This window comes from Balaenoptera ricei, chromosome 3 (assembly GCF_028023285.1).
Source record: "Balaenoptera ricei isolate mBalRic1 chromosome 3, mBalRic1.hap2, whole genome shotgun sequence".
Taxonomy (NCBI): domain Eukaryota; kingdom Metazoa; phylum Chordata; class Mammalia; order Artiodactyla; family Balaenopteridae; genus Balaenoptera; species Balaenoptera ricei.
This window is the reverse complement of record NC_082641.1, coordinates 77578902-77606682: the sequence shown is the minus strand read 5'-3', so window position 1 is coordinate 77606682 and position 27781 is coordinate 77578902. Positions and strand designations below refer to the sequence as shown.

General features: G+C 38.4%; 2 protein-coding genes across 6 annotated transcripts in view; one reads left to right on the top strand and one right to left on the bottom strand.

The window, feature by feature from the left end:
- The window catches only part of ARSK (arylsulfatase family member K), a 44161-nt gene extending 38910 nt beyond the window's left edge, over positions 1-5251 (bottom strand). For all 3 annotated transcript variants that reach the window (XR_009502350.1, XM_059916794.1, XM_059916795.1), the window contains exon 1: positions 4995-5251. Coding sequence is in view for 2 of the 3 variants with exons in the window: in XM_059916794.1 (XP_059772777.1) it covers positions 4995-5132 (138 nt within the window). In the remaining variant the exon portion in view is untranslated. The remainder of the gene's footprint in view (positions 1-4994) is intronic.
- A 153-nt stretch (positions 5252-5404) lies between these two features.
- Positions 5405-27781, top strand: part of SKIC3 (SKI3 subunit of superkiller complex) — an 85071-nt gene continuing 62694 nt past the window's right edge. The window contains exons 1-8 of one of the 3 annotated variants that reach the window (XM_059916791.1): positions 5405-5456; positions 14081-14171; positions 18118-18261; positions 19342-19433; positions 19842-19917; positions 20443-20583; positions 24390-24488; positions 24596-24704. In XM_059916791.1, coding sequence (XP_059772774.1) covers positions 5407-5456; positions 14081-14171; positions 18118-18261; positions 19342-19433; positions 19842-19917; positions 20443-20583; positions 24390-24488; positions 24596-24704 — 802 coding nt within the window. In that variant the 5' untranslated portion in view covers positions 5405-5406. Of the gene's footprint in view, positions 5492-5689; positions 5812-14080; positions 14172-18117; positions 18262-19341; positions 19434-19841; positions 19918-20442; positions 20584-24389; positions 24489-24595; positions 24705-27781 lie in introns of those variants that run through there. The other 2 variants (XM_059916792.1, XM_059916793.1) reach the window with 2 other exon arrangements.

Sequence of the window (27781 nt, the reverse complement as noted above, 5' to 3'; positions counted from 1 at the left end):
TGGGCCAGGGAAAACCAGTGAAGTTTAGATTTCAAAACATCATTCTAATGAAAGAATGTAACAGTAACTTTAACTGTCTAGATGTATTATCAAGCAAGACTGTTAAGAGCATTCTTTTCAGATCTGTTCACCAGACTGAATGAGATCCTCACTAGACTCTGGTATACAGTCCTGTGCCCACCTCCCACTCCTGAAACCTCACCCAAACTAAAAACAGTGCAGGTGCAGGGGTGGAAGGAGGGAGGCAGAGAGGATGCTTGTGCCCTTTAAGACCCAGGCAGAGGTGCTTATTTTCTCTTTTTAAAAAAAGGGTTTAAGATGTAATTCACACATCATAAAACCCATTTAATTTGTACAATTCAATGGTTTTTAGTCTATTCAGAGTTGTGCAACCATCACCACAATCGACTTTAGAACATTTCCATCATGTATTCCTTGTATCCCTTAGCCATCACCCGCTAATCCTCCCATTTTCCCAAACCCTAAGTAATTGCTGACCTGTCTCTACTTTCTGTCTCTGTAGATTTGCTTTCTCTGGACAAATGGAATCATACAATATGTGGCCCTTTGTGAGTAGCTTCTTTCTCTTAGTGTAACAATTTCTAGGTTCATCCACACTGCAGCATGTTATCAGTACTGCATTTATTTTTTTATTGTTGAATAATATTACTAAATTTTATTTATCCATTTACCAGCTGATGTATATTTGGGTTGTTTTCAATTTTTGGCAGTATTAACATTCATGTACAAGTTTTTGTGTGGACATATGTTTTTATTTCTCTTGGATATATACCTCAAAGTGGATTGCTGGATCATATGGTAACTCATGTTTAGCATTTTAGGAATTGCTAAACTGTTTTCCAAAGTGGCTGCACCATTTACATTCCCACTAGTAGCGTATGAGGGTTGCAATTCTCCCATATTCTCATGACTCTAGTTATTGTCTCCTTTTATTTTTCTTAATAAATTTATTTATTTTTGGCTGCGTTGGGTTTTCGTTGCTGAGCTTGGGCTTTCTCTAGTTGCAGCGAGTGGGGGCTACTCTTCGTTGTGGTGCGTGGGCTTCTCATTGTGGTGGCTTCTCTTGTTGCGGAGCATGGGCTCTAGGTGCACAGGCTTCGGTAGTTGTGGCTCATGGGCTCTAGAGCGCAGGCTCAGTAGTTGTGGCGCACAGGCTTAGTTGCTCTGGCCATGTGGGATCTTCCCAGACCAGGGCTCTAACCCATGTCCCCTGCATTGGCAGGTGGACTCTTAACCACTGCGCCACCAGGTAAGCCCTATTGTCTCTTTTTGATTATAGTCATCTTAGTGGGTGTGAATTGGTGTCTCATTGTGGTTTTGATTTGCATTTCCCTAATGACTAATGATGTTGACTATCTTTTCATGTGCTTATTGACCATTTGCATACCTTCTTTGGAGAACTGTCTTTTCAGATCCTTTGCCCATTTTTTAATTGCCTAATCCAAAGTCACAAAGATTTGCCCCTATGTTTTCTTCTAAGGGTTTTATGATTTTAGCTTTTATGTTTCATTCATCAATTCATTTTGAGTTACTTTTTGAAAATGGTGTGAAGCATTTTGCATGTGGATAGTCAGTTTTCCCAGCATTATCTGTTGAAAAGACTATTCTTTCCCCATTAAATGGTCTTTGCACCCTTACTGAAAAACCAACTGACTATAAACCTGAGAGTTTATTTCTCTACTTTCAATTCTATTCTATTGATTTATATGTCTATCTATTGTTATGCCAGTAACACACTATCTTGATTACTGTAGTTTATGGTAAGTTCTGAAAGTAGAAAGTTTAAGTCCTCCAATTTTGTTCTTGGGTATTCTGGGTCCCTTGAATATCCATATGAATTTTAAGATGGGTTTCTCTGTTTCTGCAAAAACGTCATAGGGATTTTTATAGAGATTGCATTGAGTCTGTAGATCAATTTGGTGATTATTACTATATTAACAATATTAAATCCGATTTCATAAACATAACATGTTTATATAGGTGTTCTTTTTTTTTTTTTTTTAATTTATTTATTTATTTTTGGCTGTGCTGGGTCTTCGCTTCTGTGCGAGGGCTCTCTCCAGCTGTGGCAAGCGGGGGCCACTCTTCATCGCGGTGCGCGGGCCTCTCACCATCGCGGCCTCTCTTGTTGCGGGGCACAGGCTCCAGATGCGCAGGCTCAGCAGCTGTGGCTCACGGGCCCAGTTGCTCCGCGGCATGTGGGATCCTCCCAGACCAGGGCTCGAACCCGTGTCCCCTGCATTAGCAGGCAGACTCTCAACCACTGCGCCACCAGGGAAGCCCAATATAGGTGTTCTTTAATTTCTTTCAACAATGTTTTGTAGTTTTTCAGAGTATAAGAATTGAACTTCTTTGGTTAGATTTAATCCTAAGTATTTCATTTTTTGGATGCTATTTTATTTTTACTTTTAAAAAATATTTATTTATTTATTTGGCTGCGCCAGGTCTTAGTTGCAGCATGTGGGATCCTTGTTGCCGCATGCAGGATCTTTAGTTGCAGCATGTGGGATCTAGTTCCCTGACCAGGGATTGAACCCGGGCCCCCTCCATTGGGAGCGCGGAGTCTTAGCCACTGGACCACCAGGTAAGTCCCTGGATGCTATTTTAAATAGAATTGTTTTCTTAATTTTACTTTCAGTTTGTTCATCAATCAAGTGTATAAAAATACAACTGATTTTTGTATACTGATCTTACATCCTACAGCCTTGCTAGACTATCTTATTAGTTCTAAAAGTTTTGTAGTAGATTCCCTAGGATTTTCTTTATACAAGATTATGTTAGGTGCAAATAGAGATACTTCTAATTTTTCCTTTCCAATCTAGATGACTTTTATTTCATTTTCTTGTCTAATTACCTGTCTAGAACCTCCAGCTTAATTGCAATAAACATAGTGAGAACAGATAGCCTTGTCTTGTTCCTGATCTTTGGAAGAAAACATTGTCTTTTATAGTTAAGTATAACATTAGCTGTGGATTTTTTGCAGATGTTCTTTTTTTAAAAAAATAAATTTTATTTATTTATTTATTTATGGCTGTGTTGGGTCTTTGTTGCTGCACACGGGCTTTCTCTAGTTGCGGTGAGCGGCGGCTACTCTTCATTGCAGTGTGCTGGCTTCTCACTGCAGTGGCGTCTCTTGTTGCAGAGCACAGACTCTAGGCGTATGGGCTTCAGTAGTTGCGGCACGCAGGCTCAGTAGTTGTGGCTCACGGGCTCTAGAGCGCAGGCTCAGTAGTTGTGGTGCACGGGCTTAGTTGCTCCGTGGCATGTGGGATCTTCCCGGACCAGGGCTCGAACGCATGTCTCCTGCATTGGCAGGCGGATTCTTAACCACTGCGCCACCAGGGAAGCCCTGTAGATGTTCTTAATCAGATTGAAAAAATTCTCTTCTATTTCTACTTGGTTGAGTGCTTTTATCATGAAGGGTTATTGAATTTTGTCAAATGCTGTTTCTGCATCTATTGATGTGATCACGTGTTTTTTGCCCTTCATTCAATTAACGTGGTCTACTACACTGACTGATTTTCAGATATTAAACCCATCTTACATTTCAGGGATAAATCACACTTAGTCATGGTGTATAACCCTTTCTATATATTGCTGAATTTGATTTGCTTGTTATTTTTTCAGGATCCTTTCTTTTATATTCATAAGGTATTAGTCTGCATACAATATTTATATACACAAATATATAAAAATCTATGTGCTTATACTATACTAAAAAATAAACCAAATATTTCAGTCATCTTCAGAAGTTTCTAGGATGTTTTGATGCACCACCCAGGTTCCCTTTTAGAGTGAAAGATTGCCTCTGCTGAAGAGAGTTGTCTTGCCCCAAATGGTGCCTCATTCTGGGAGCATTCCACAAGTAATGGCCATCCAACATGAGGGTACAAAGGCCTGGTCTCCTCACCACAAATGGAAACAGTTCTGAATCATCATACTAGTTTGAGAACTACCCATAAGATCAGCTGAGGCCACCAGTGAGACAGTGACAAAACTCAACTTCTCTCTGCACAATCCTGCTTTCTTCCTTTCCCTTTGATCTCATGAGTACTCCCTAATAAACCTCTTTCATGTTACTCTCCAGTATTGCCTGTTTCCTAAGTTTAGATAATCATAAAGATTACTTTAATATTCTCAGAAAACCCTATGGGTATATCCAGATTATGTAACTTTAATCATCACGGGTTAATCTATGAGGAAAGGCAATACAACATAATGATTAAAAGCACTCTTTGGTGCCAGACATGCTTAACACCAATAGTCTATGTGACCACAGTAACACCCAATCATAAAAAACTAATATTATAATTAGTAACCAAACATTTGTCCAAGCATTAGGTTTAATATCATGGATAATACTAAAAGTATCAGGTTATGTTGACAGTAGTATTCTTTTTAGTTGATGGCTTGGGAGAATTACAAAAACTGTTTAAGTTTGGGATTAAACAGCAACAACAACAACACACATACACACACATACACAATTAATCTGGAATATGGGCGAGTGTCAAATTATGTCAACTAATGAATATAAATCAGTACTAACAGGATTATCAGACACCTGAGTAATAAAAATAACGTTGACTGCTGGAAAGCTAACAGGCTTTTATGTTGAGATAGAATGTTATTTTTCCCCACAATTGAATCAAGCGGGGGTATGGATTGAAAGTTTATTAGTAGTGGTAAGATAATTTAGTGGGTCGAGGTCAGCAATTAAAAAAAATTTTGCAAAGATGCTAATTGGAGTGCATCTTACTAAAGTATGTTTTATTTGTTTTACATGCATATCTATGTGGTGCACGTATGTGTGTACGGGGCCTCAAGGTAAAATGCATTTCTTATTTTGCATCAGGGTAAAACACGTTTGAAAGTCTCAGATTCTGCTCTCCAAAGCCAGCAGCACAGGAAGGGCTGTGGGCCGGTCGCGGGTGTGTAGCGGGGCGCCCCCTCCCCTGCCTTTCCATACTTACGAAGGAGTCGCTCACGACTAGCACCACGTTAGGCGCATCTGGCCAAGCCTGAACTGCTCCCCGCCTCTGCCCACCTGCCCCAGGAGCTGGTGTTGCCAGCGCCGAGACTGCGACCACCGCCACCCACAGCAGCAGCATCACGAGGAGCTGTTCTGGGAGCCCGGCCTCTGGGCGCTGGCCCCTGCCCCTCCCCCTAGGAAGTTCCACACGAGTAGAGGAGGGCGGGGATCGCAGAGATCGCAGTTCGGTTTCCTTCACCCGTGGAACTACAACTCCCATCAGGCTCGGGGTGGGCACATGCGCAAAGGAGGAATTCCCCTTTCTCGACCCACGTTAAGACCTTTTAATCAAATACCGAGCGAACTAAAACCCAGCCATTTCCAGTCACGTGAGCGATGCCTGGGAAATGCGCATGCGCTCTGACTTCAGATTTGTCGTCTGTAGGAGAAGCATCTGTCCCAGGTTGGTCCCTGTCGCTTTTGCAGAAGTTGGAGCCGGTAGGCAGTTGAAATGTTACCTAGAGAGAGAAGGGATCAGAGGCCGAGGCTGCTTGTTTTGCGCCGAGCAAGCGTGGCTGAGTGTTAAGTGAGACCGTGAACTGGGAGATGATGAGGTGGCAGCGCGTCTGTCACTTAAGTTGGATTGGGCGGTTCTTTGTGGGGCCTCTGTCTGGACCGCCTAAGGTGCGATATGGATACCGGGTGGCCCCTCGAATACCTTCCTCCCAAGGATATTTCTAGCCTGCCTCATCCTATTCGCCGCTTTGCCGGTGCAGTCAGGATTTATTGTGCTCTGGTGGGGTGAGGAGCGGGACCTGGTAAGAAAAGTTTCATCTTCTAGGTGGGGATAAGCTTAGGTGGACTTTACCTTCAGAGTGCAAGGGAGAGAAGCTGGACGGGTTCTCAGAGGGAGAAATGTTGGGCTGTGTGACGTGTTCGATTAACTGACGTAGATTCAGAATACCATTGTTTTGTTGCAGTGGTTTTGAAAAATCACTGGTCCTCTTGACTGTTGAACTCCTTTGGAGAAATCTGGAAGAAGCAGGTTTCTGTCCCAGAGCCAGATTCCTGATTTCATTATTATAGTTTCAGGTATATAATTTGTGTATCACATTAGTCGTTTTAGTATTTTGACAGGAAAAGGAGGAGTTGTAGTATTTATTTACATAAAATCAACCTTTAATACTAATATTTGACAGTATTTTTTGCATACAGTAATTGTAAAAAGGACAGACCTTATTTATTTAACACTCATATGGTGCTTATTATGTGCTGGGTATTATACTACGCATTTATTGATCCCCTATTTTGTGCCAGGTACTTTTACATGGAGTATTTTCTGTAATCCTCACTTTCATCATTTTTCAGATAGGAAAGCTGAGACTTGGACAGGTTAAATGACTTGCCTAAGGTTACACAGGGAGCCAGTCTGAGTAGGACTTGAATTTGAGTAGTCTCTGCCCTAACTCATTGCCATGCTGTCTCTAATTAACTGCAAAATGTTATGCCATTCTAGTGAACTTAATCCCTGTTACTGAAGGAGCATTATTAATCAAGCAGCATGCTAAAGATCTATGGGAGCAGACAAATATATAAACAATAGTACCTGACCATAAGGAACTTACACTCTAGAGAAAAAAATAAAATAATAATACAGTATGAAAGGTAATACACATAGGCTCCCTCATTAACAGGATATGCTTCAAATATTTGTTTTGAGTTAATTTGGAATGTGGAACACATTTTGCCATAGAAACAATGTTGACTGACATTTAGGTTCATAAAAAATATATTCAACTTTATCTGTGGCATAGTATTGATTTTTGTAAACTATTTACTCTCTATGGCCTTGTTTTCACAGGACGTGTATTCTGAGTTCCCAGTCAGGATGACAGGAACACATCTTTTTCTTTCTCTCTCTCCCCTTGGCGGTGTCAGTGGGAGCAGGTGCTATACTGGGTTGGAGTGAGATAGATATTTTAGGGTCCCAGACATATAGCGCTGGAAAAATCTAAGAGACTTCTAGTCTTAGTCTCATCTCACATTCAATTTGTTGTACAATATTCCTCCCAAGTGGATTGTGCAGTCTGCCTTTTCATCTCCAGTGATGGGAAACACACTTCCTTCGAGGAGCCCGTGCCATATTTGTACAGGTTTAATTATTAAAAGTTCATATTTTGAGTTGCAGTCAGTCTCCCTCTACTTTTACCCATTCATTAGTCCATTTACCTTCACTTTTACATGAATAATCTCTCCCTTTCAACAGCCCTTTTCACCTTCCCCACCAATTTTTTTTCCCCAGGTCTCCCCCAGTTCCTTCGGGTAATTATCATGTAATTTCAGGTTTGTTTGTTATTTGATGACTCTTTTCTGGACATAAAGCATGTTTGCTTATCAGTAACTTACCCTGTCAGAAAAGGTACTTTTGAGTTGTTTGTGCACATCTTTCTGTGTGTACATGTGTGTATATAGTGTATTGTAGTGAGGGAGGGCTCCATTATGTGTATGTTTAGGTCATCAGTCTACGTTACAGGTTACTTGCTTTAGTGAAATACTTTGTGGTTCAGTGAAGTCTTCAGTTAAAAGTCTTGGTCTAGGTTTTGGTTCTTCATAGTTTTTTAACGTCCATAATACCAGCAGCACTGTATTCTGCTCTAAGAAAAGGAGACTAAGTGTGCAGTTAGTGACTATATGGAACAAATTCAGTATCATCTGCACCTCCTGTGATTCTATGACTATTTGTTGAATATCCACAATATACCAGACACTAGGAAATAAAAGAGAGTAATAGGAATAGTTTTTTTTCCTAATGAACCTCCAGTCTAGTTGTGGGAAACAAACACTCACAGACCTGTAAATTTAATAACAGTATAAAAGATAACAAAAAGTACAGTTAACTGCCAAACAAAAAACCCCAAACCAGAATATACCAAATGGTACTTTGAAGAATGCTAGTGTGCTTCACAATGTTAATTGCTGTTCATTGAAATAAATGTTCCGTAGTGGGGATTCCCTGGTGGTCCAGTGATTGGGACTCCACGCTTTCACTGCCAAGGTCGTGGGTTCAGTCTCTGGTTGTAGAACTAAGATCTCTCAAGTCATGCCACGCGGCCAAAAACAAAAAAAAGTTCCATAGTAATATAAGTTTCAGAGTTGCTGGGTTAAACTATATTTGGGTCTTTACTATAGGGTTTCTCAGAGCCTTTAAAATGCTAACATGCACTATGACTTTAAAAGAGTGATACATATAGTGTGTAGTATTCACAAAATTACGAGGTCATATTGTTAACACCTTTAAGCATGTTAATATTCCTTTGAATACATTTTTGGAAATGTTAGTAGAGACAGTAAGTGTTGTAAGTTCAGACTCTAGTGTAAGATTTATCTGAGATGGCTTTATGCTTGACACTTGAATTTGGCTTTGAATTACATGTAGCATTTGAGTAGACAGAAGCAAGTGTGGACAGGCTGAATGGGAGAAGTAAAGACGGAGATGTGGAAAGCATTAGGGAGTGGTGAAAAAAGTAATATGAGCTAATATTGAAAAGGGGATTCTTCCTTTCTCACTTCAGCAAATTGAGAATTACTGCTTTTTGACAGTGGGGAAACTAAATGTTTTTGAGTAGGCTTTGGAAGCTGGAGGTCATAGTGTTTGGTAGGTGTTGGATACGTAAGGAACTCCAAAAATATATCACCTTTATTTAGGGATTTTTTTGACCTGAGAGAGAATACATCTGTATAGAACATAAAGCATCTGTTAAGTTGCAGGCTTTAGTCTAGTATTTGTGTAATGACTAATTTGAAGGAGATACTTGCGTTTGATGATAGCCGTCTTTTGAAGAACATAGGCAAGAAGGTTGCTTCTTGAGAGATCAAGGAAGGAAGGATTGGGGATTTTAAATGTGTAGAGAAAGTATATAATAACCACTGTTGGTTAGGAATGGGAAAAAAGTGGTGAAGTTGATTGAGAGGGTGGTAGGAGATATGGACAACAGAACTAATAGCTATTGTGTTCAGGTACTCTGTCTATGTACATATCAGGTAATTGATCTCGTTCTCACTTTACCAATGAGGAAATAGGCTTGGAGGTGAAGTAAGGTGCCCAAGATCTGCGGAGACTTGAATCCAGATCCATCTTTCTTGACTTGGTGGGTGGATACGGCAGAATGAAGGGGCTGACAAAATCTGGGGAAGTTTGTAAGAACAGAGTTGAAACAACTGAGTAAATCAGTAAAATTAGGTTGAGTGAGGAGGGTAATCATTTGTAGCTGGATGGCGGCTTAAAGAAGTTAGTGAAATGGGGAGTCAGGCTTTAACTTTTATTTTACCTCCTCACCCCGTGTTTAACTTTTATTTTACTTTCCTAAACATTATTAGGATCACAGTACTTTCTCTTCTTGCCAGTAAGACCCTTTTCTGTGGAACTAACCCTTCTATTTAAGTACATATATCACTAGTACATGTTTTAGTAAACTCACTTTCTATTTCTTCTTCATCCTTACCAGGTTCACCTAAATTTTGTTCATTTCCTAGTTCTAAAGTAGCATTTTTTCCATTTTTACTTTATTCAGTTTTTCAGAACTACCTCCATGCTCTCCAGGAAGCATTCTAGATTAATTTTGTTTGACAGAATCCATTCCAGAGATACCATCAAAAGATACTTAGAATTTGTAGTCGTGTAAAGTTTGTGTTAGTATTTCAGATGGCTATTTAGATGGATTTTTAATATTTTTTTAAAAGTCTGCTCTATTTTATTAAATTACAAACTACTCTAGTTGCATAGACTAGTTGCCCTCATACGGACAACTTTTTTTCATGTTTATAATTCCTTATGTGGCTTAGAACAAGATTCACTTTAGTGTAGTCAGCTTGCAGATTGTGAGTAAATAGTGCCCTTAATTGTCCTAGATTCAAAGCAAAGTAGCATAGAAATAGGTGATAGTCTCTTCTGGCTCAGTTTTTTATGTTGAAGTCAGTGTATTTTGAGTTTCTGTAATTTTTTTCTGAGTCTTTCTGATTTTTTATGATGTTCCTTTTACACCTTGTGGCTATGGCAACACAGTTTAGACTGATTCAGAAATTTGGAGATTACAATTAGTGTCTCTTTGGGAAAGAAAAAAGGTGGAAAATTGTACATAATTATTTCTCATGTTTTAAATTCTGAATTATGAAAATTGAACCTGAATCCGATGTTTTAAAAAATTCAATATGTTTGAATTTTTTCTCCTCAATCTCATTGTCTTTTGGCATGGTTGTCACTTTCTTTTTTTTAGATATAGTTATTGCTCTTTATGCTTGATTTGTTGAATAAAAACCCTTTTAGGTTGGTAGTAAAAAAAAACCTTCACTGAGTGAAAATGTGCTACATGAACACTCTTATTTAAAAAAGTCATTGAGATTGAGGAGAAAAAATGGGAGGAGAGATATAAGGGAAAAATGTGTGGGGCTGTGGAAGAATATTAAAGACACTTGTAAGAGAGCCAGAGTTTTCTCTGAAGTGTTGGAAATGCTTGAAATAGAGGGAAGTATCCCAAATAGAGGAATATGAGGTTACGTAGAATCATTTTGGGTATTAGCTTTCCACTTTATGAAAGGAAGTGGGTTTGATGGTACCTAGTAGATGGTTAGTGTTCCGTAAAGCTTTGTCTAGAACATGAGTGGATGAGCCTCTTCCTTCTCCACACCACTTCCCAAAAAAGAGGAAGAAATTTGCAGGGCTAGAAAGCGGCAGATTATTTTGTCTTTAAAAAAAATAATCTGCTGAAACTAATATTTATGTATATATATGTATTTTAGGTGCAGAGAGAGGGCCTGAGTGCTAGCTTGTTATGCTAAATGCCAAATCAGATAAATAAGGAACAGGAGGAGAAGAATAGAGGATTCTACTGCAGTAAGTGTAGGTGTAATTATATGTGGAGACATACAGGGATGTAGAAGGGTACTGAACATTAGAACTGGTTACCAAGAGAAGAATGGAGTTTGTCTCATATGGTCTTTAGAAGTAACCTACTTAGAAGCATTTGACAGCTCCATGTTTGCTGCTCCATTTAAATCCAAATTTGTCTGTCTCATTTTCAAGGTCTTCTGTAATCTGGTGCTCTACTTTACCTACCCAGCCTAATTTTCCTGTTCTTCAGCAAGTCCCTTCTGTTCCATTCAGCCTGGTTTCCTTATTGTTTCCTCCACGTGCCATGCTCATTCCTGTCTCTCCAACTTTGCTCGTGCAATCAATGTCTCTGGCTGGAGTAATTTTCCTTCTTCCCTCCATTCTCAAATCCTTTCTCCATCTAGTTGCTGTTAATTACTTCACCCCACACTTTTCTTCTCTGAACTCCTATTGCACTTGCCCTCGTTATCCTTAATTTAGCATTTGATTCTTTAATGACTCATATGTCTTAGGTCTTTCTCTTGATTGAGATTGTATTCTTCAGAGCAGAGGCCTTCCTTTCTGTTTCTTTTGTGTCATATACAGCATATAGCTTGAGAGCTGCGTAGCTGCATGTTGTGTTAGTGCTAGTTGGTTCTACTTTGTTCAGATGTGCTTTTACTCGTATGTTGGGTGATAGAAAAGATGGTGATCTTTATCCTGGAAAAGTTGCATTCTTCTGTTTGTTTTTGCTTGGTCTTGTCTTAAAACTGCCTTTGTTCTTTTTTTTTTTATAACTTAAAATTTTTTTTATTTATTTATTTTTGGCTGCATTGGGTCTTTGTTGCCACGTGCGGGCTTTCTCTGGTTGTGGTGAGCGGGGGCTACTCTTCCTTGCGGTGCATGGGCTTCTCATTGCCGTGGCTTCTCTTGTTGCGGAGCACCGGCTCTAGGTGCACGGGCTTCAGTAGTTGTGGCTCATGGGCTCTAGAGCGCAGGCTCAGTAGTTGTGGTGCACAGGCTTAGTTGCTCTGCAACATGTGGGATCTTCCCGGACTAGGGCTTGAACCCGTGTCCCCTGCATTGGCAGGCAGATTCTCAACCACTGCGCCACCAGGGAAGTCCCTGTTTTTGTTCTTTTTTTTTTTTTAAATAACTTATTTTTGGCTGTGTTGGGTCTTCGTTTCTGTGCGAGGGCTTTCTCTAGTTGCAGCAAGCGGGGGCCACTCTTCATCGCGGTGCGCGGGCCTCTCACTATCGTGGCCTCTCTTGTTGCGGAGCACAGGCTCCAGACGCGCAGGCTCAGTAATTGTGGCTCATGGGCCCAGTTGCTCTGCGGCATGTGGGATCTTCCCAGACCAGGGCTCGAACCCGTGTCCCCTGCATTAGCAGGCAGATTCTCAACCACTGCGCCACCAGGGAAGCCCCTTGCTCTTTTTTAACTTAGACATCTCTTGATTTTTTTTTTTCCCTTGGATGCCTCTTTTTATCCCTTTCAGTTGGTCCAGATTAGTTGTCATCATCATTGATGTTCTCTGCTTTTTAGTCTGCAGGTTTATCTACCAAAGATAACTTTGGTGTGAGAAATTTAAAGTGAAGTCAGCATAGAAATTTGTTGCCTGCTCCAAACAGGATTTGTAGACTATAAAAAAAATCCTTCTGAAGTTTGCCTCTATAAATTTATGCGAAGATAATTTCAGGTAACAGAGCAATTTCTAAAATAAGAGCGTATGAAATATGTTGCTTTAATTATCTAATTATTGTAACTATGGAAAAAGTCACTTTTCTGCCTCTTTAGGGAATCTCGTTTTGGCAGTAGATAAATTGATATTATGATATCTTAATTTTTATATTATTTGAATCTAAAATTCCTTAAGTCAAAAGGATTGTTTTTTAAAAAAATTCCCTAGCTTCTTAAATTTCTTTGATCTTGTACTTCTGCCTCAGCCTCTTTGGACATAAAGGACTGTCTGTGTACCATGTCAGCAAGTCATCTTCTTGGTTCATTTTGCTGCCTTGAACATCAGTGGTCTATAATGACCTAATGTTTACCTAGCTTTGTTTTGCCTTCTTGAGATTAGAGTTCAGTGGAGTGGGCAAAAAAATGTTTCTTTTTTCAACATCAAGTTGTAGTTGAATTTGACTGGTTTATTGGTAAACCAGAATAAGCTGTGAAATCTTAAGATACATTAGTTTATTTAAAATTACATTAGTGTATCTTATATTTTAAGATTAAGTGAAGAAATACTTTGTCTACCAATTAAAATATCTATCTATTTATTTATTTATATTGGAGTTGAAATATCTTTTTATGGCTGAAATTAGTATATAGTCCTCTTGCATATTAATTGCCTTCATTTAAGTGTGAACATTACATTTATTTATCTTCAAAGAATACCATATTACAAAGAATACTATATTACTGTAACCCTAAAGTAGTTCTTACTGTGAAGAAAGTTAATATCCTGATTTATATTTTATAGAAACTAACATTAAAACAGAATGCTTTCTTAAACTCTTACATCATAGTTACTGAAATTTATTTGTGTTTGTGTTTTCACTCTGTGACTTGGACTGATTCTTCTTGCTTTGTGTAGAATTGGATTGAGCTTGGCATGTGTTTTCCATCCTGGCCCATAAGATCATCTGTGTTTTAACCTACTATATGGGGAGTGGTTATAATTCAAATAACAATTCAATTCAACAAATGTTTATTAATGTATACAATTTGTCAGATACTGGGTACTGAGGATGCAGCAGTTAAACAACAACACCCCAACAACAACAGATTAAAAATCCCTGCCTGCGTGGAACTTACATTTTGGTGGGGTTGGGGAACAGATAATAAATAAGATAAAGAAGTAAAATATATGCTGACGTATTAGATGGTGATAGGTGCTTTGAAGAAAAATAAATGCAGTGTTAAGGAGGAGATTAGGGACTGTTGAGTGGTTGGGAGTTGGGGGAAGGAAGTGTTGACATTTTAAATAGTGTGGCAAGGGAAGGTTTCATTGAGGAAGTGACATTTGAATAAAAATCTGAAGAGATGATCTGGTTTTATGTTTTTTAAACATAAGATATATTTATTTTAGGGGAAAGAATGTTCCATGTAGAAGGAATTACATGTGCCTTTTTCAGAGGTTAAGTCTGTTAAATTTGTTGGAACTGTTGCAGTTAGGCAGGTCTCACTGTAGATTCATTCAGGCTTTTTATTTTGACAGCATGTCCAGCAAGGAAGTAAAGACTGCTCTAAAAAGTGCTAGAGATGCAATCAGAAACAAAGACTACAAAGAAGCTTTGAAACATTGTAAGGTAACCAGTATTTTTTTCTTCCACAATAAAAATGTTACCCGATTATGAGCATCACTGATTTGTAATATGTGAATCCCTTACTGTCTAAATACAACAAAAGTAGTAAGGCTTTTTGAGTAGGACCGCCCCAGTGGCTGTGCCAGGACAAGCCGCTTCTGCCACTTAATTTCATCTCCCTCTGTTTTGGTAACTTACCAAAGCCAAGTTTTCAAAACCTGAATGTCTCTTAGGTGTCCTTTGCTGGGTTGTACTGCGGAACACTATTGTATCTTAAAGTTTTCGTTCTTTAATGGTCTGTGGACATTTCAATTCTGTTTGGTTTGTGGATGGGAGAATCAAGATTCCAAAGTTCCTTTCTAGGCTGATGGGGATGTTCCAGTCCAGAGGGAGAACTTGAAGGTGCAGGAGAGATGCAGAGTAGTGCTAGGAGTGAAGTCCCTGGGAAGGTGGGTGAAGATGGGATCCAGAGCGTGAGAGGAGGGCCTTTGATACTTCTTCCATCTTAATAGAAGGGAAGATTGATGTAGATCCATAGCTGCTGGGTTTGTAGATTTGGGAGTGGGAAGATAAATGTTCCCCCCGATGGCTTCTATTTTCTTAGTGAAGTGTAACCTGAGGATGGAGGAGGAGTTGTATAGGAGGTTTGAGACAAAAGAAGGTATGAAATAGTTGCCATTTATAGTGAGAAAAGAAACTTACTAGTAAGGATTAGAAAGCTTACCAGGCCCTAATGTCCATTTGAAATTTCATGTTATTAAAATGAAATCGGTAAATTCAGCTGTGTAGTTTCTTCCTTCGTGTTAAACTTCTCAGGCTTGGAGATGGGCACGATGGAATTCAACTGTGGGTAGTAAGAAAACTGAGGGGAAAGAGAGGCCAAGGAGCTGAGGATGTTTGCAAGGGAGTGATAACAGTGATTGGTCTTGGAGTCAAAGATGGGAAAGGAGAGGTAAGAATTGAGCAGTGGGGTGACAATGCAAAGGGGGTGAGGTAAAAAAAAATTGGACATAACAGAGGTTAAAGAATTGTTGCCGGGGGCTTCCCTGGTGGCGCAGTGGTTGAGAATCTGCCTGCCAGTGCAGGGGACACGGGTTCGAGCCCTGGTCTGGGAAGATCCCACATGCCGCGGGGCAACTGAGCCCGTGAGCCACAACTAGTGAGCCTGCGCATCTGAAACCTGTGCTCCGCAACAAGAGAGGTTGCGACAGTGAGAGGCCCGCGCACCGCGATGAAGAGTGGCCTCCGCTTGCCACAACTGGAGAAAGCCCTCGCACAGAAATGAAGACCCAACACAGCCATAAATAAATAAATAAATAAATAAAAATTAAAAAAAAAAAAGAAGAATTGTTGCCATTACAGTAATTGAACTGGGAGGATAGGAGAGGCGCATGCTGGAAACCCAGGTTTTGGATGGCTGAGTAATGCTGAGGATAAGTAACTGGGAGGCCATGGCATTCATTGGGTCGTCCGCATGAATGTTAGAATGATTACAGGAATTGAAGTGGAGAGGAAGAATACAGTATTTTCACTGAAGGAAAGGGGAGTTCCTAGGAGGCTGGTAGATGGTAGCAACAAGAAGGATATTTTTTGTAGTATAGCCAGATGGCTTGACCTTCAAAAGTACTGCGGTTTTTGAAGGAGGGAGGAGTAGAGGAAGAATGTAGGTATCAGTGTGAGCAAGGAGAACCCTTTCCTCACCTGTTGGTTGGTGGCATGTGGGATGTTCAAGAAAAGAAATCAGCTGCAGCGTGTAAGATCTGTAGGGGAATAGCCGAGTTTCGTTGAGGCAGAACTTGGTACAGTTAAAAGAGAGGTTGAAAATAGAGAGGGCCCTTGGCTGTCCAGATTGGGAGTTCCAGAGGTTACAATAAAGAGTTTAGACAGTGGGAGGGAGAGAACTGGGTAAGATTGGGGGAAATAAATACATAACAGTATAGGATGAGAGTCTTAAGGGGTGAAGGATGCCCTTGTGAGGTTAGGTTTCTAGTGGTGACTGAGCCCAGCAGGGATGGAGACCACGACAGGACTAATCCTGATATAGAAGAAGGTGGACAGTCTGTTTAAACTGGGGGAGAGAAGAAGGAGGTGTGGGAGGGGAGAGACTGTTTACTTCAGCACTAGGCTGATCTAACTAATGCACATATGAATCTGCTTCTTTTATTATATACAGCAGTGCCATAGCACTCTTCTTTCTGATTCAGATATGAATTCCTATAATTTATGCCAGAGAGACTCAAATGGAAAGCAAAGATGGGGAACTAGTCAGTGGCAAATGTATGATTACTTATGTGTAGTAACCAGAATGTTGATTGAGACTTAAGGAAATTTTTAGTGAAGAGATGTTGCACCTTAGTGTATTTGCTGTGTCTTGTCTGATTTATCACCTTGTCTGCCTGTGTGCCTCTATAACCCAGTATAAGCATCCCTTCAGGGGGCCTCCTCTGACTTGTGTGGATGGAGTTTGGAGTCAGATACTTTTTTCTTCACATTATTTCAGAACTCCATACTTGCTTTCACTACATTGTTATAATTATTTCCTTAAAAGTCTGTTTCAGATTCTGGAAACCTGGTCATCAGGCAGATAGCTGGTCCTTACTGATTGCAGGTTGACTATGGCATTTATCGTTTGCTCAGCAGTTATGTGCCAGTCATTGCTCTTGGTGTTGGGGACACAAATGTTAATAAGGCCCCAGTATTTGGAGCTTAACTTTGGTGGTTACCTCATTGTTGCTGGTTTTTTGGGAGGTAGTGTTATGGGATAGAATGGAGCTTGTGCTGCATATTGGTGACAGATTGCTAGAAGTGTTCTGTGGATGCACATAAGCCTAGTAATCTGCCTGCTTCAACTCCTGGAAATGTTCTTATTTTCTCTAGAATATGTAAAACCGTAAGAGCTAATTTCATTTTAGCTACTAGTTTTATTTTTCTTTCACTAGAACATCTTTGCTCTCTGTTTCAAACTATTTTACCTTAGCAAGTAGTTGTTACTTCTGAAAGCAGTAGCTCTGCATATAATTTTTATTCTAGTTGATAGGTGTTGTTTAAACATTCATTGCCACTATTTATTTATTTATTTATTTACTTATTTACTTTTGGCTGCTTTGGGTCTTTGTTGCTGCGCGCGGGCTTTCTCTAGTTGCGGCGAGCGGGGGCTACTCTTCGTTGCGGTGCGCGGGCTTCTCATTGCGGTGGCTTCTCTTGTTGCGGAGCACGGGCTCCAGGCGCACAAGCTTCAGTAGTTGTGGCACGTGGGCTCAGTAGTTGTGGCTCGCAGGCTCTAGAGCGCAGGCTCAGTAGTTGTGGCGCATGGGCTTAGCTGTTCTGCGGCACGTGGGATCTTCCGGGACCAGGGCTCGAAACCGTGTCCTCTGCATTGGCAGGCGGATTCTTAACCACTGTGCCACCAGGGAAGTCCCGCCACTATTTATTTTGAACATATTTGGTACAGTCACATTGGAGTCAACCTACTTTCCTAGCGTATAATTTCAATGAAAAAAATCTGTTAAATATGGGGAGATGTTATCATAGTGAAGGAAAATGTGGTAATTGGATGAGTTGAAATGATATGGAAAACAGTTTTGTGAGGGACTAGCAGCAGTGTGGCGTGGAGGCAGGCAGGATGGTTGGGTGGTAAGAATGGTCTTATTGTTCTTTTTATGCTCAGTATTCTCAAGGGACAGAGGGAGGCATTTGGTAGAGGCATCAGGAGAACTTGGGCAGCTTTTAAAAAATATACCTCATACTTCATACCCCTTACAGTCACCGATCCAGTCCAACTCCCTCTCCCTGAGGAAACTGAAAACCACAGGGGTTAAGTGATATTCTTAAGATCGTCCATTTAGTGGTAGATCCAGATTTCCTGACTCCTAAGTAGACTGTCTTTTGATTGTTGTTTGTCCATGAGCTTCCAAAATTTAATTACCTTCTCTTTTAATTTTTTAATCAGACAGTGTTAAAACAAGAGAAAAATAACTATAATGCCTGGGTTTTTATTGGTGTTGCTGCAGCCGAGCTAGAACAACCTGATCAGGCCCAGGGTGCCTATAAGAAAGCTGCTGAGCTAGAGCCAGACCAATTACTAGCTTGGCAGGTACGTAGACATTTTTATTTACTATGTTATAGGAAAGAACTTATTCCCATTTTTCAAAATACAGCTAATAGCTTTACAATTTATCATTTAAACCTCCATTTACTCAGTATAAGAAAAAAAATTAAATTTATTGAACTTCTAAACCTGAAAATTAGTTGAAAAAAGAAATGGTGCCAAGAATGCTGTTTACCACTATTTAATCTCCAATCCAATGGATTATTTCCAAATGTTAGGACAGAAATTGAAACATGATTATGTAAATCTCCAACTTAATTATATGTGCATATTAGAGACTTATGAAGAATATTCTTTATGCTTACCTGAGGGAAAAGAAATGTATATTATGTTTTTAAAATATGTTTTTAAAAATGAAATAATATAAAAAATTTGAAATTCTGTATCTCTGAGTACTAGTTAAATTCCTTTTTGTCATTTAATGGTCTTTGTGTTTTTTACTTGGCTTCTCCAGCTTTTTCATATTTAATAACTGTTTCATATCTCAGTCACATCTTGGAAACTATGATTAATAGGGGTAGTAGGCTCTGGAGAACGTGAACCTGTTTGTCTCAGGTTCACATGAACAACAACATGAGTAGGGTTATCTAGTAACATCTCCCTGATGCCAGCTTTTATTATGTACTGATTGGTTTAGGATATCTGATCTTTATTTGAAGCAAAAATGACAATTTCCAAAGACTACTTGGATTTTTCTGTTTGACCACGTGAAAGTAGTGTCACATGGTAACGTCTTAGGGGTTAAGACTGCATAATAATTATTAAAAGGTATTTTTTTTATTGTAAAACACTTCAAGTATATTTTCAAAAGTGAAGAGAATGGTAAAATAAACCCCTCTATGCCCACCATCCAGCTTCAGTAAAAACTCACTCATGGCCAGTATCTTTTCACCTACTCCCTCCTACCCCCAGTTATTTGGAGGCACATCCCAGACATTTTATTTCATCTGTAAATTATAATCTCTGTCATAAATAATCTTCATAGATTGTCAGTTTATTTAGCAAAATAAACATGAGCACACTAGATATCTTTGGAAGAATAATCTCTATTGTTTCCTCTTTTAGGGGTTAGCAAGCTTGTATGAGAAATGTAATCACATAAATGCTAAGGATGACTTACCTGGTGTTTACCAAAAGCTCCTGGATCTTTATGAAAGGTAATCAATATGTGAGGAAAGGCTAGTTTCTTTAATGGCTTGAATTAGAATAAACTGATTCAAAATTATATAGAAGTACTCCAGACATTTACTGGGAATTGTGAATCATTTTTCTTTCAAACTGTTGTTACAGAATCTCGATTGTGATTGAAACACTAATCGTAAGGGGATTGACTCATTTGAGAACTTTGATATTATTTTTAGTCAATATAATAGAAGATAATATTTCTTAAACCTTTTCTTTTTTATGAGATGCTCATTTTATAAAATTTTACTGTAGTGTGGTAGAGGATATGTTCTAATTTAAAATAGTGCCTAACATTATTTTGGGGATATTTTAATTTTTGTGTCTTAAGTCCTCAGTTGTTTTCATTAATCAGATTCAAAATCCTTTTCTTCTATTCTAAGTGTTGACAAACAGAAGTGGTGTGATGTCTGTAAGAAACTTGTGGATCTGTATTACCAAGAAAAGAAACACGTAGAGGTTGGTTAATGATTTGCTGGGGTAGTAGATTTCTTTTAATAAAACCATTATTAAAAGAAAGCTTTCCTTTAACTTAAGGAAAAATTTAGAAAATTAATTGTAGTGTGGTATCAAAACAAATCACAGTGCTTTGAAAACTGTAACTTGGAATTCAAATTTCAGGTGTCATTATTTCCAAACTTTTTTGATACTGGGCAGGGATAAATAAAATAAGTAAAAATATCATCTGTAGAATTTATTGTCCTGTTTGTGGTGTCCGACTGCTGATGCTGTAGGTTATGAAGATTGGGGCATGTAGTCATTATTCCTGTATGTACTCTGGTATCTCAGTCATACTTCTAATATAAGCACCATGTGGATTTGCCCAATCATCTTATTTTTTATGGAATTCATAATAGATGGAGTTCTGTGCTTTTGCTATTTTTATGTATTAGCAGATAAAAATATTTTTACGTATAGATTTAAAATTTTTTAATAGCATTTTAGTATTTTAGATAAAGTAACCATTTTAAATCTCCCTGATAGGTGGCCCGAACATGGCACAAATTGATAAAGACACGGCAGGAAGAAGGTGCAGACAAACAAGAACTTCATCAGCTATGGAAGAAATTGACTCAGTTGCTGGCTGAGAGTACTGAGGATCAGAATAATGAGACCCAGCAATTGGTACGACCCGTTTATTCCCCACAGTCTGTGTTGTGAAAGTTGATCATTTAGTTGAATTTAGAAAATGGGAACATAATGATATGATATAGAAAAATACTGTATGTCAGACTAGATATTTTATAAATGTTCAATTTTAAATTCATAGAGGCTCTTCCTGATAAAGTCAGAATTACAGGCCTACAGTTGCATACTAAGTCTGGACAGAGTGGAAATAATATTCAGGGTATCAGAATTTTACTTCTTTGTATTCATAAGAATTCACAATAAATAAGTTAATCACTGTAAAAAAAGATACTATGAAATTGGCTTTTGCAAAACTGCTATAATTTCTATAAAGTTCTACCTTAAAGGTGTGTTTCTTTGTATTTATAAACTAAGAGTACTAAATTACTTTCAGGTTTAACAGTTCAACTAGAGTATTTTATTTATTTATTTATTTAACTTTTTATTGGAGCATAGTTGATTTACAATGTTGTGTTAGTTTCAGGTGTACAGCAAAGTGAGTCAGTTATACATATACATATAGCCACTCTTTTTTTTTTTTTTTTTTAAATTATTTCCCTTTATTTTTTAATTAATTTATTTTAGTTTTGGCTGTGTTGGGTCTTCGTTTCTGTGCGAGGGCTTTCTCTAGTTGTGGCAAGTGGGGGCCACTCTTCATCGCGGTGCGCGGGCCTCTCACTATTGCGGCCTCTCTTCTTGCGGAGCACAGGCTCCAGACGCACGGGCTCAGCAGTTGTGGCTCACGGGCCTAGCTGCTCCGCGGCATGTGGGATCTTCCCAGACCAGGGCTCGAACCCGTGTCCCCCGCATTAGCAGGCAGACTCCCAACCACTGCGCCACCAGGGAAGCCCAGCCACTCTTTTTTAGATTCTTTTCCCATATAGTTCATTACAGAGTATTGAATAGAGTTCCCTGTGCTATACAGTAGGTCCTTATTAGTTATCTATTTTATATATAGTAGTGTGTATATGTCAATCCCAATCTCCCAATGTATCTCTCCCCTGCCCTTTCCCGCCTGGTAACCATAAATTTGTGACATACATCTGTGACTCTGTTTCTGTTTTGTAAACAAGTTCATTTGTACCATTTTTTTTAATTCCACATGTAAATGATATCATATGATATTTGTCTTTCTCTTTCTGACTTACTTCACTCAGTTTGACAGTCACTGGGTCCATCCATGTTGCTGCAAATGGCATTGTTTCATTCTTTTTTTATGGCTGAGTAATGTTCCATTGTATATATATATACCACATCTTCTTTATCCATTCCTCTGTTGATGGACATTTAGGTTGCTTCCATGTCTTGGCTATTGTAAATAGTGCTGCAATGAACATTGGGGTACATGTATCTTTTCGAGTTGTGGTTTTCTCTGAGTATATGCCCAGGAGTGGGATTGCTGGGTGATATGGTAGTTTTATTTTTAGTTTTTAAGGAACCTCCATACTGTTCTCCATAGTGGCTGCACCAATTTACATTCCCACCAACAGTGCAAGAGGGTTCCCTTTTCTCCATGCCCTCTCCAGCATTTATTGTTTGTAGATTTTTTGATGATGGCCATTCTGATCCCTGTGAGGTGATACCTCATTGTAGTTTTGATTTGCATTTCTCTAATAATTAGTGGTGTTTAGCATCTTTTCATGTGGTTTTTGGCCATCTGTATGTCTTCTTTGGAGAAATGTCTATTTAGGGCTTCTGCCCATTTTTGGATTGGGTTTTTTTTTTTTTTGATATCGAGTTGTATGAGCTGTTTGTATATTTTGGAGCTTAATCCCTTGTTGGTTGTAGAGTATTTTATTTAGAGTATTTATATTTAGTATTTAGAGTACTTATACCTAGAAATATTCCTTTTTAATGTACACATTTTCAAGTAATTGAAAGTCTTTTTAAAAGACTTAAAAAAACTATGGTTTTGAACCATAATTGGAAAATATTTTCATCATTCTATTTTTTATATTTGTAAGTTTAAAAGTAAATTTAATTTCATATTATAGTAAATAAACACTCAATGTACACTTGCTAAATTTAATAGAATTTTAAAATGTGAACAATTATAGACTCCATATAGGATTCGAAGCTCATTTCTTTATACGTTAGTTCATTTGTTCACTCATTAATTTGTTCCTTTAATTAGAAAATATTTATGGAGAACCTATTACTATATGTCAGGCAATGTCCTAAGTGGTAGGAATAAAAACGTGAGAATAAGATTTGCATTTGTTTGTGTATTGGTTTATCTGTGTATAGTATAGATTCAGTATAGATTTTTGTGGAAAAAATTAAATGTTGACAAAATTAAGTGATTTATTAACTTCTTTTAAACCATGTCTTCATATTATGACTTATTTCCTTAAAATAGTATCGGTTACCAGGATATCAAACACATGCCAAAATAAGTAAAATTATTTTGAATTATCTACACTGTACTCCTCCATGAAAGAGAACTAATTATACTTATCATTTTAAGAATTGATTTCTAATTGTTAAATAGGATAAAAGGATTTTTTTGGGGGGGAGGGTTATTTTCACCTTGAATGCTAGTGATACTCTGCCTTATTTAAGTCTGTTCAGAAAAAAATGTATGATATATTTACCGCGTGGATTAATTTCATTACTATTTTTTTAAACCTGTTGTGCTAGACTGTTTGTTAGGCTTCTTTTTTTCTTTTTTTTTTCTTTTTTTGCAAGATCATTAAACTTTATCAGCACAGTAAAATTTTACTTATTTATACAGACTTTATACCATACCTTAAAATGAAAATTTGAGGTGGTGAACTGTATTATGAATTTTTATTATAAAGTCATGGAAATTCATTTTGAAAAATGTAGAACTTATGTAACCAAATGAATGGTATTCTTTATTTTTATTATTATTATTTTTTAAATATTTATTTTTGGCTGCATTGGGTCTTCGTTGCTGTGCGCGGGCTTTCTCTAGTTGCGGTGAGCAGGGGCTACTCTTCGTTGCAGTGCACAGGCTTCTCATTGCGGTGGCTTCTCTTGTTACAGAGCACGGGCTCTAGGCATGTGGGCTTCAGTAGTTGTGGCTCACGGGCTCTAGAGCGAGGCTCAGTAGTTGTGGTGCACGGGCTTAGTTGCTCCGCGGCATGTGGGATCTTCCTGGACCAGGGCTCGAACAGCCCGTGTCCCCTGCATTGGCAGGCGGATTCTTAACCTCTGCACCACCAGGGAAGTCCCATGAATGGTATTCTTTAAAGTGCTTGCCTTGGATTCTGGTATTGCTGTCCTTGCTGAGGAAATATTTAGGAGGCTTCTTTTGGAATTTTCTTCAAAGTCAGTTAATAATACTATGTAGGAAGAATGATTTCATGATAGTTTAGTCATATCTCTGGTTTTTTACCAGAAGTATAACTTAATAAAAATTTTTTTTTGAGATTGAAGATTTGCTATCCTGAAGATGTTCCAAAGACTGTGCTGGTGATTTCAGAAGAGATGTTTTAAAAGTGATCTGAGCAGTAGCAGCTACACTGACATATGAGGCTGTACCTCTCAACTACTTAGTAGGGAGCAGCAAGCACTTACAAGAATGTTTTGTTAAATTAATGTCGCTAATTTATAGTTATTAGTTCAGTGCAGTCTGCTGGCCAGTTGGAGTTAGATGTATTCCAAACTTAATTATACATTTTTTTCCTCATTGAAATTGTAAGGCCAGACAATAAAACACATGTGCAGTTACTAGTTAAGGGTATGGTTTGTATAAGTAAGTCTTTAGTGTTCAACTATTTATTGTATTTGTCATTTAAGTATGCTACAGATAATAGCTTTTTGTCTCTTTGTTTCAGCTCTTAACTGCTTTCGAGAATGCACTGGACTTATCAGATAAGATTCCTAGTGAAGATCACCAGGTGCTTTATAGACATTTCATTCAGTGTTTATCCAAAGTAAGTTGATTTTTAAAATCTCTAACGTGACTTTCTATTCTAATTAGGAAAGTGCTCACAAGTATATTTTACTGCTACTCACTTTATTTTACTTTTATATTTTCAAGTTTCCTCATGAGACTGCTAGGTTGAAGAAGGCTTGTGAAGGAATGATAAACATCTATCCTACTGTACAGTATCCATTAGAAGTGCTTTGTTTGCATTTAATTGAAACAGGTAATTTATTCTTTGTTATATTGTGTGTCCCAGAGGTGTGAGAGTGATGTTGCTATGAATCAAAAATTGTTTTAGTGCCCGTTGTGTGTAAGGCATTGTTTCAGTATTTCTGGACATGAGAGGAAGTACAATATGTATTCTTTGTGCACATGAAAAGGCTAAGAAATACAGGAAAGTATAGTGACACAGAGGAATTATGAGCTACTGAGTTCATTGTTGATCAGTGAAGTATTTTTGAAGGTAGGAATTGAAGAAGGTCTTGAATTTTCCACAGAAATTAGATGAACAGGAGAAGGTGAAAGATATGCCACATGGCATGAGCAGAGGAATGGGACTAGGTGTGGTTTTGGGGAATAGTAAAATAGTTTTATTTGCTGTAGTAGAAAGAATAACTAAGGTATATTTTGATTAAGTAAGTTAGACTGTATTACACAGGGATATGAATGTCATGCAAAAGATTTTGTGAAAGATTAACATTCTCAGTGTTGATGTTACGTGGTATGTCAATGTCACAACAACATTGTTACAAATACTATAGTATGATAAAGTAATGAAGTTTGTGAATGATCTACTTTTTTAATTAAACAGCAGATTCAAGTCAGAGAGTGTGTCTTAGTGTATGCTTCATGCTGTTGCTTCTTTGTGTACTTTTGTTGGGGGGAGAGAGAAGTGATGGCAGCTAGCCTTCTGGGAGTTGCCAAAACTTGTAGCTGTGGATATCTTGTGCTTGTCAGTTCACAGGATGTTGACCATATTGGTTTTCACAACAGCTGCTGTCCGTTTTGCCAGTGTCTGTGCTGAATAGGTGTTTTAAAAAGAATTTGAATATCATTCCTGTCCATTCCTGTATTCACCTGATAGGAATATAGGTCATAGAAGTCAGTCATTGGAATGGAAATAACAGTACCAGCACCAGTGTGGTAGTGATTGTAAATTATTGCAGAGCTTTCCTAATCCATTTAAGTTTTTTCACTTTGTTGCTAAATGAGTATAGACGTGGGAATGCTTTGTATGTTAATGACCATCGCATGTTTCATAATTGAAAAATAGTTGAAAACTACTGCTTGAGATAAATGAGGGAAAATTCCTGTTACAAAAGTCTCATTGCACTTATCTTGGCTCTCCCCACTCTAACTTTCCCTTGTAAGTCCAACTTGTACTTTGTTTCCCCCTGGTGTCTGAATTAAAGTCCAGAACTCTTCAGTCTTGGATTTTTTTATGGTGAGAAGTAAGCAGACCCCCTTTTCCTTACTTTAACTGAGTCAAAGATAGGCGTGCAAGAGCAGTTTTCACTAACATGAGAAAAGAAAACATTAAAAGTGTTGTAGTGAGTAGATTTATGAAGTATAAAATCTTAAACTAATATGGTGTGCAGGATAGATTGTACAGAAGATAGACTAGATAGGGTAGAATAACTGATGCTAGGAATGAATGAACTATAGGAATGAATGAACTGGGAATATGATAGCAGCAATTGAAAGTAACAGGTGAAGGCAAAAATGGAAGAGATTTCTTAGAGGTGAAGGGAGGGAGAAATCAATTTTAACTTTCAACTCTCCTGAAAAGTTGCACTAATATGGAATGATGGTTTGTACGAAAGGTAAGTTGCTGAGAGGAGCTGTTAATGGGCATTCGGATGGAAATGCTCATCAGGGTTTGCCCATGAGAGATCAGCAAGGGTTAGAAGCCATTTGCGCGTAGGTGAAAGTGAATGGAGTGGATGACTTCAGAGGATGCCTGAGGGGCAGAAAGGTGAAAACTGTACCTTGGGCAGTGTTGGCTGCCTTGAAGGGAAAGGGAGGAAGAGGGGGAAGAGGGGATGGAGGACAGAGAAGCGAAGAGGGTCAGAGAGGAAGGTGGGGGACCCGATGCAAAGCAACATGGGAGGCAAGGAAAGAGCATTTCAGAAAGGAGGTCTGTCTTGAGAGATTGAGCAACTAATTTTATGATTAGGAGGCCTTTAGTAGGGCTGTCTTTTTCAATCAGTGATTGAATTGGAACTTAGAATACAGCAATGGGAAAAGAGTAGGAAGAAATGGTTAGCAGGTATAAAAAGAAGCAATCCGGGACGGACTGACTTCATTTAAGGGAGAAGAGGAGGAAGTGTGAGAAGGGGATAGTAGGCTTTTAGAGGAGAAGGAGAATTGCAGTAACTCTCCTGGCAGGAGAGTTTCAAGAAGAAAGGGCTAGTTAATGCTATGGATGTTGCCTTGAGGTCAAGGAGGAAGAGGCATGCTAAGAGACTTTCGGTACAGGAAGCGTGCTTATGATTTTTTTTGTGTGTGGTTTTTTTGTTTGTTTTCCTCCAATAGGAAGCATAGTTCTAAGTCACCCAGTTTCTTCAACTTTTGGCATGAGACCCAGTGTGTTCCCAAGATAAGTGGACTGATTTTCTTTATTGTGTGGCCTCTGGTACTCATCCCTGCACCCCTTTTTCTGCTATTGAGAAATTCATGGCTGTTCACCCTTTTCTCTCTGTTCCTGTTCAGCTATTCATGGTTTGTGCCATTCCCTCATTATTGACGTGCTTACATGTTAATTGGCACAAGAAGATACACTGACGTTTCTTTTTGAGGACTGATCAAATGCTTTCTTAATAGGCACATATAATCCTATAATGTAGATTTGTTGAGTAAATATGCCCTAGTATATCAAAAAGCCTACAAAATTATAGAAGAAATAGGATCAACAAATAGTCTGCAGAGTTTTGCCCATAAATTCAATACTTGACAAAATGTTTTAGTAAAGAGATAGCAAAGGGATTATCTGATTGATTAGAGAGAGTGTTGATTTTTGTGAAAAAAAAAATACCATTCTCAAAGAGGGTTTGGGGATGAGTATTTTGCAGAATTGAAAGAGAGATCTATATCCTGGCAAAGGGGAGTGGGTAGGTGGATATTTACGTGTATGGTACACCAAGGAAGACTTCTTTCCCTACTGAAATGTTGGTTGTAAGGATTTGTGGAATGGAGCAGTTCAGGCTTAGGTACATTCTGAGGTGAAGCATTATTTTGGGGTGGAAGTTTAATAGTTAATGTAGGAGAGTAGGAAGCTGTGCTTAATGATTTCTTTCTTTT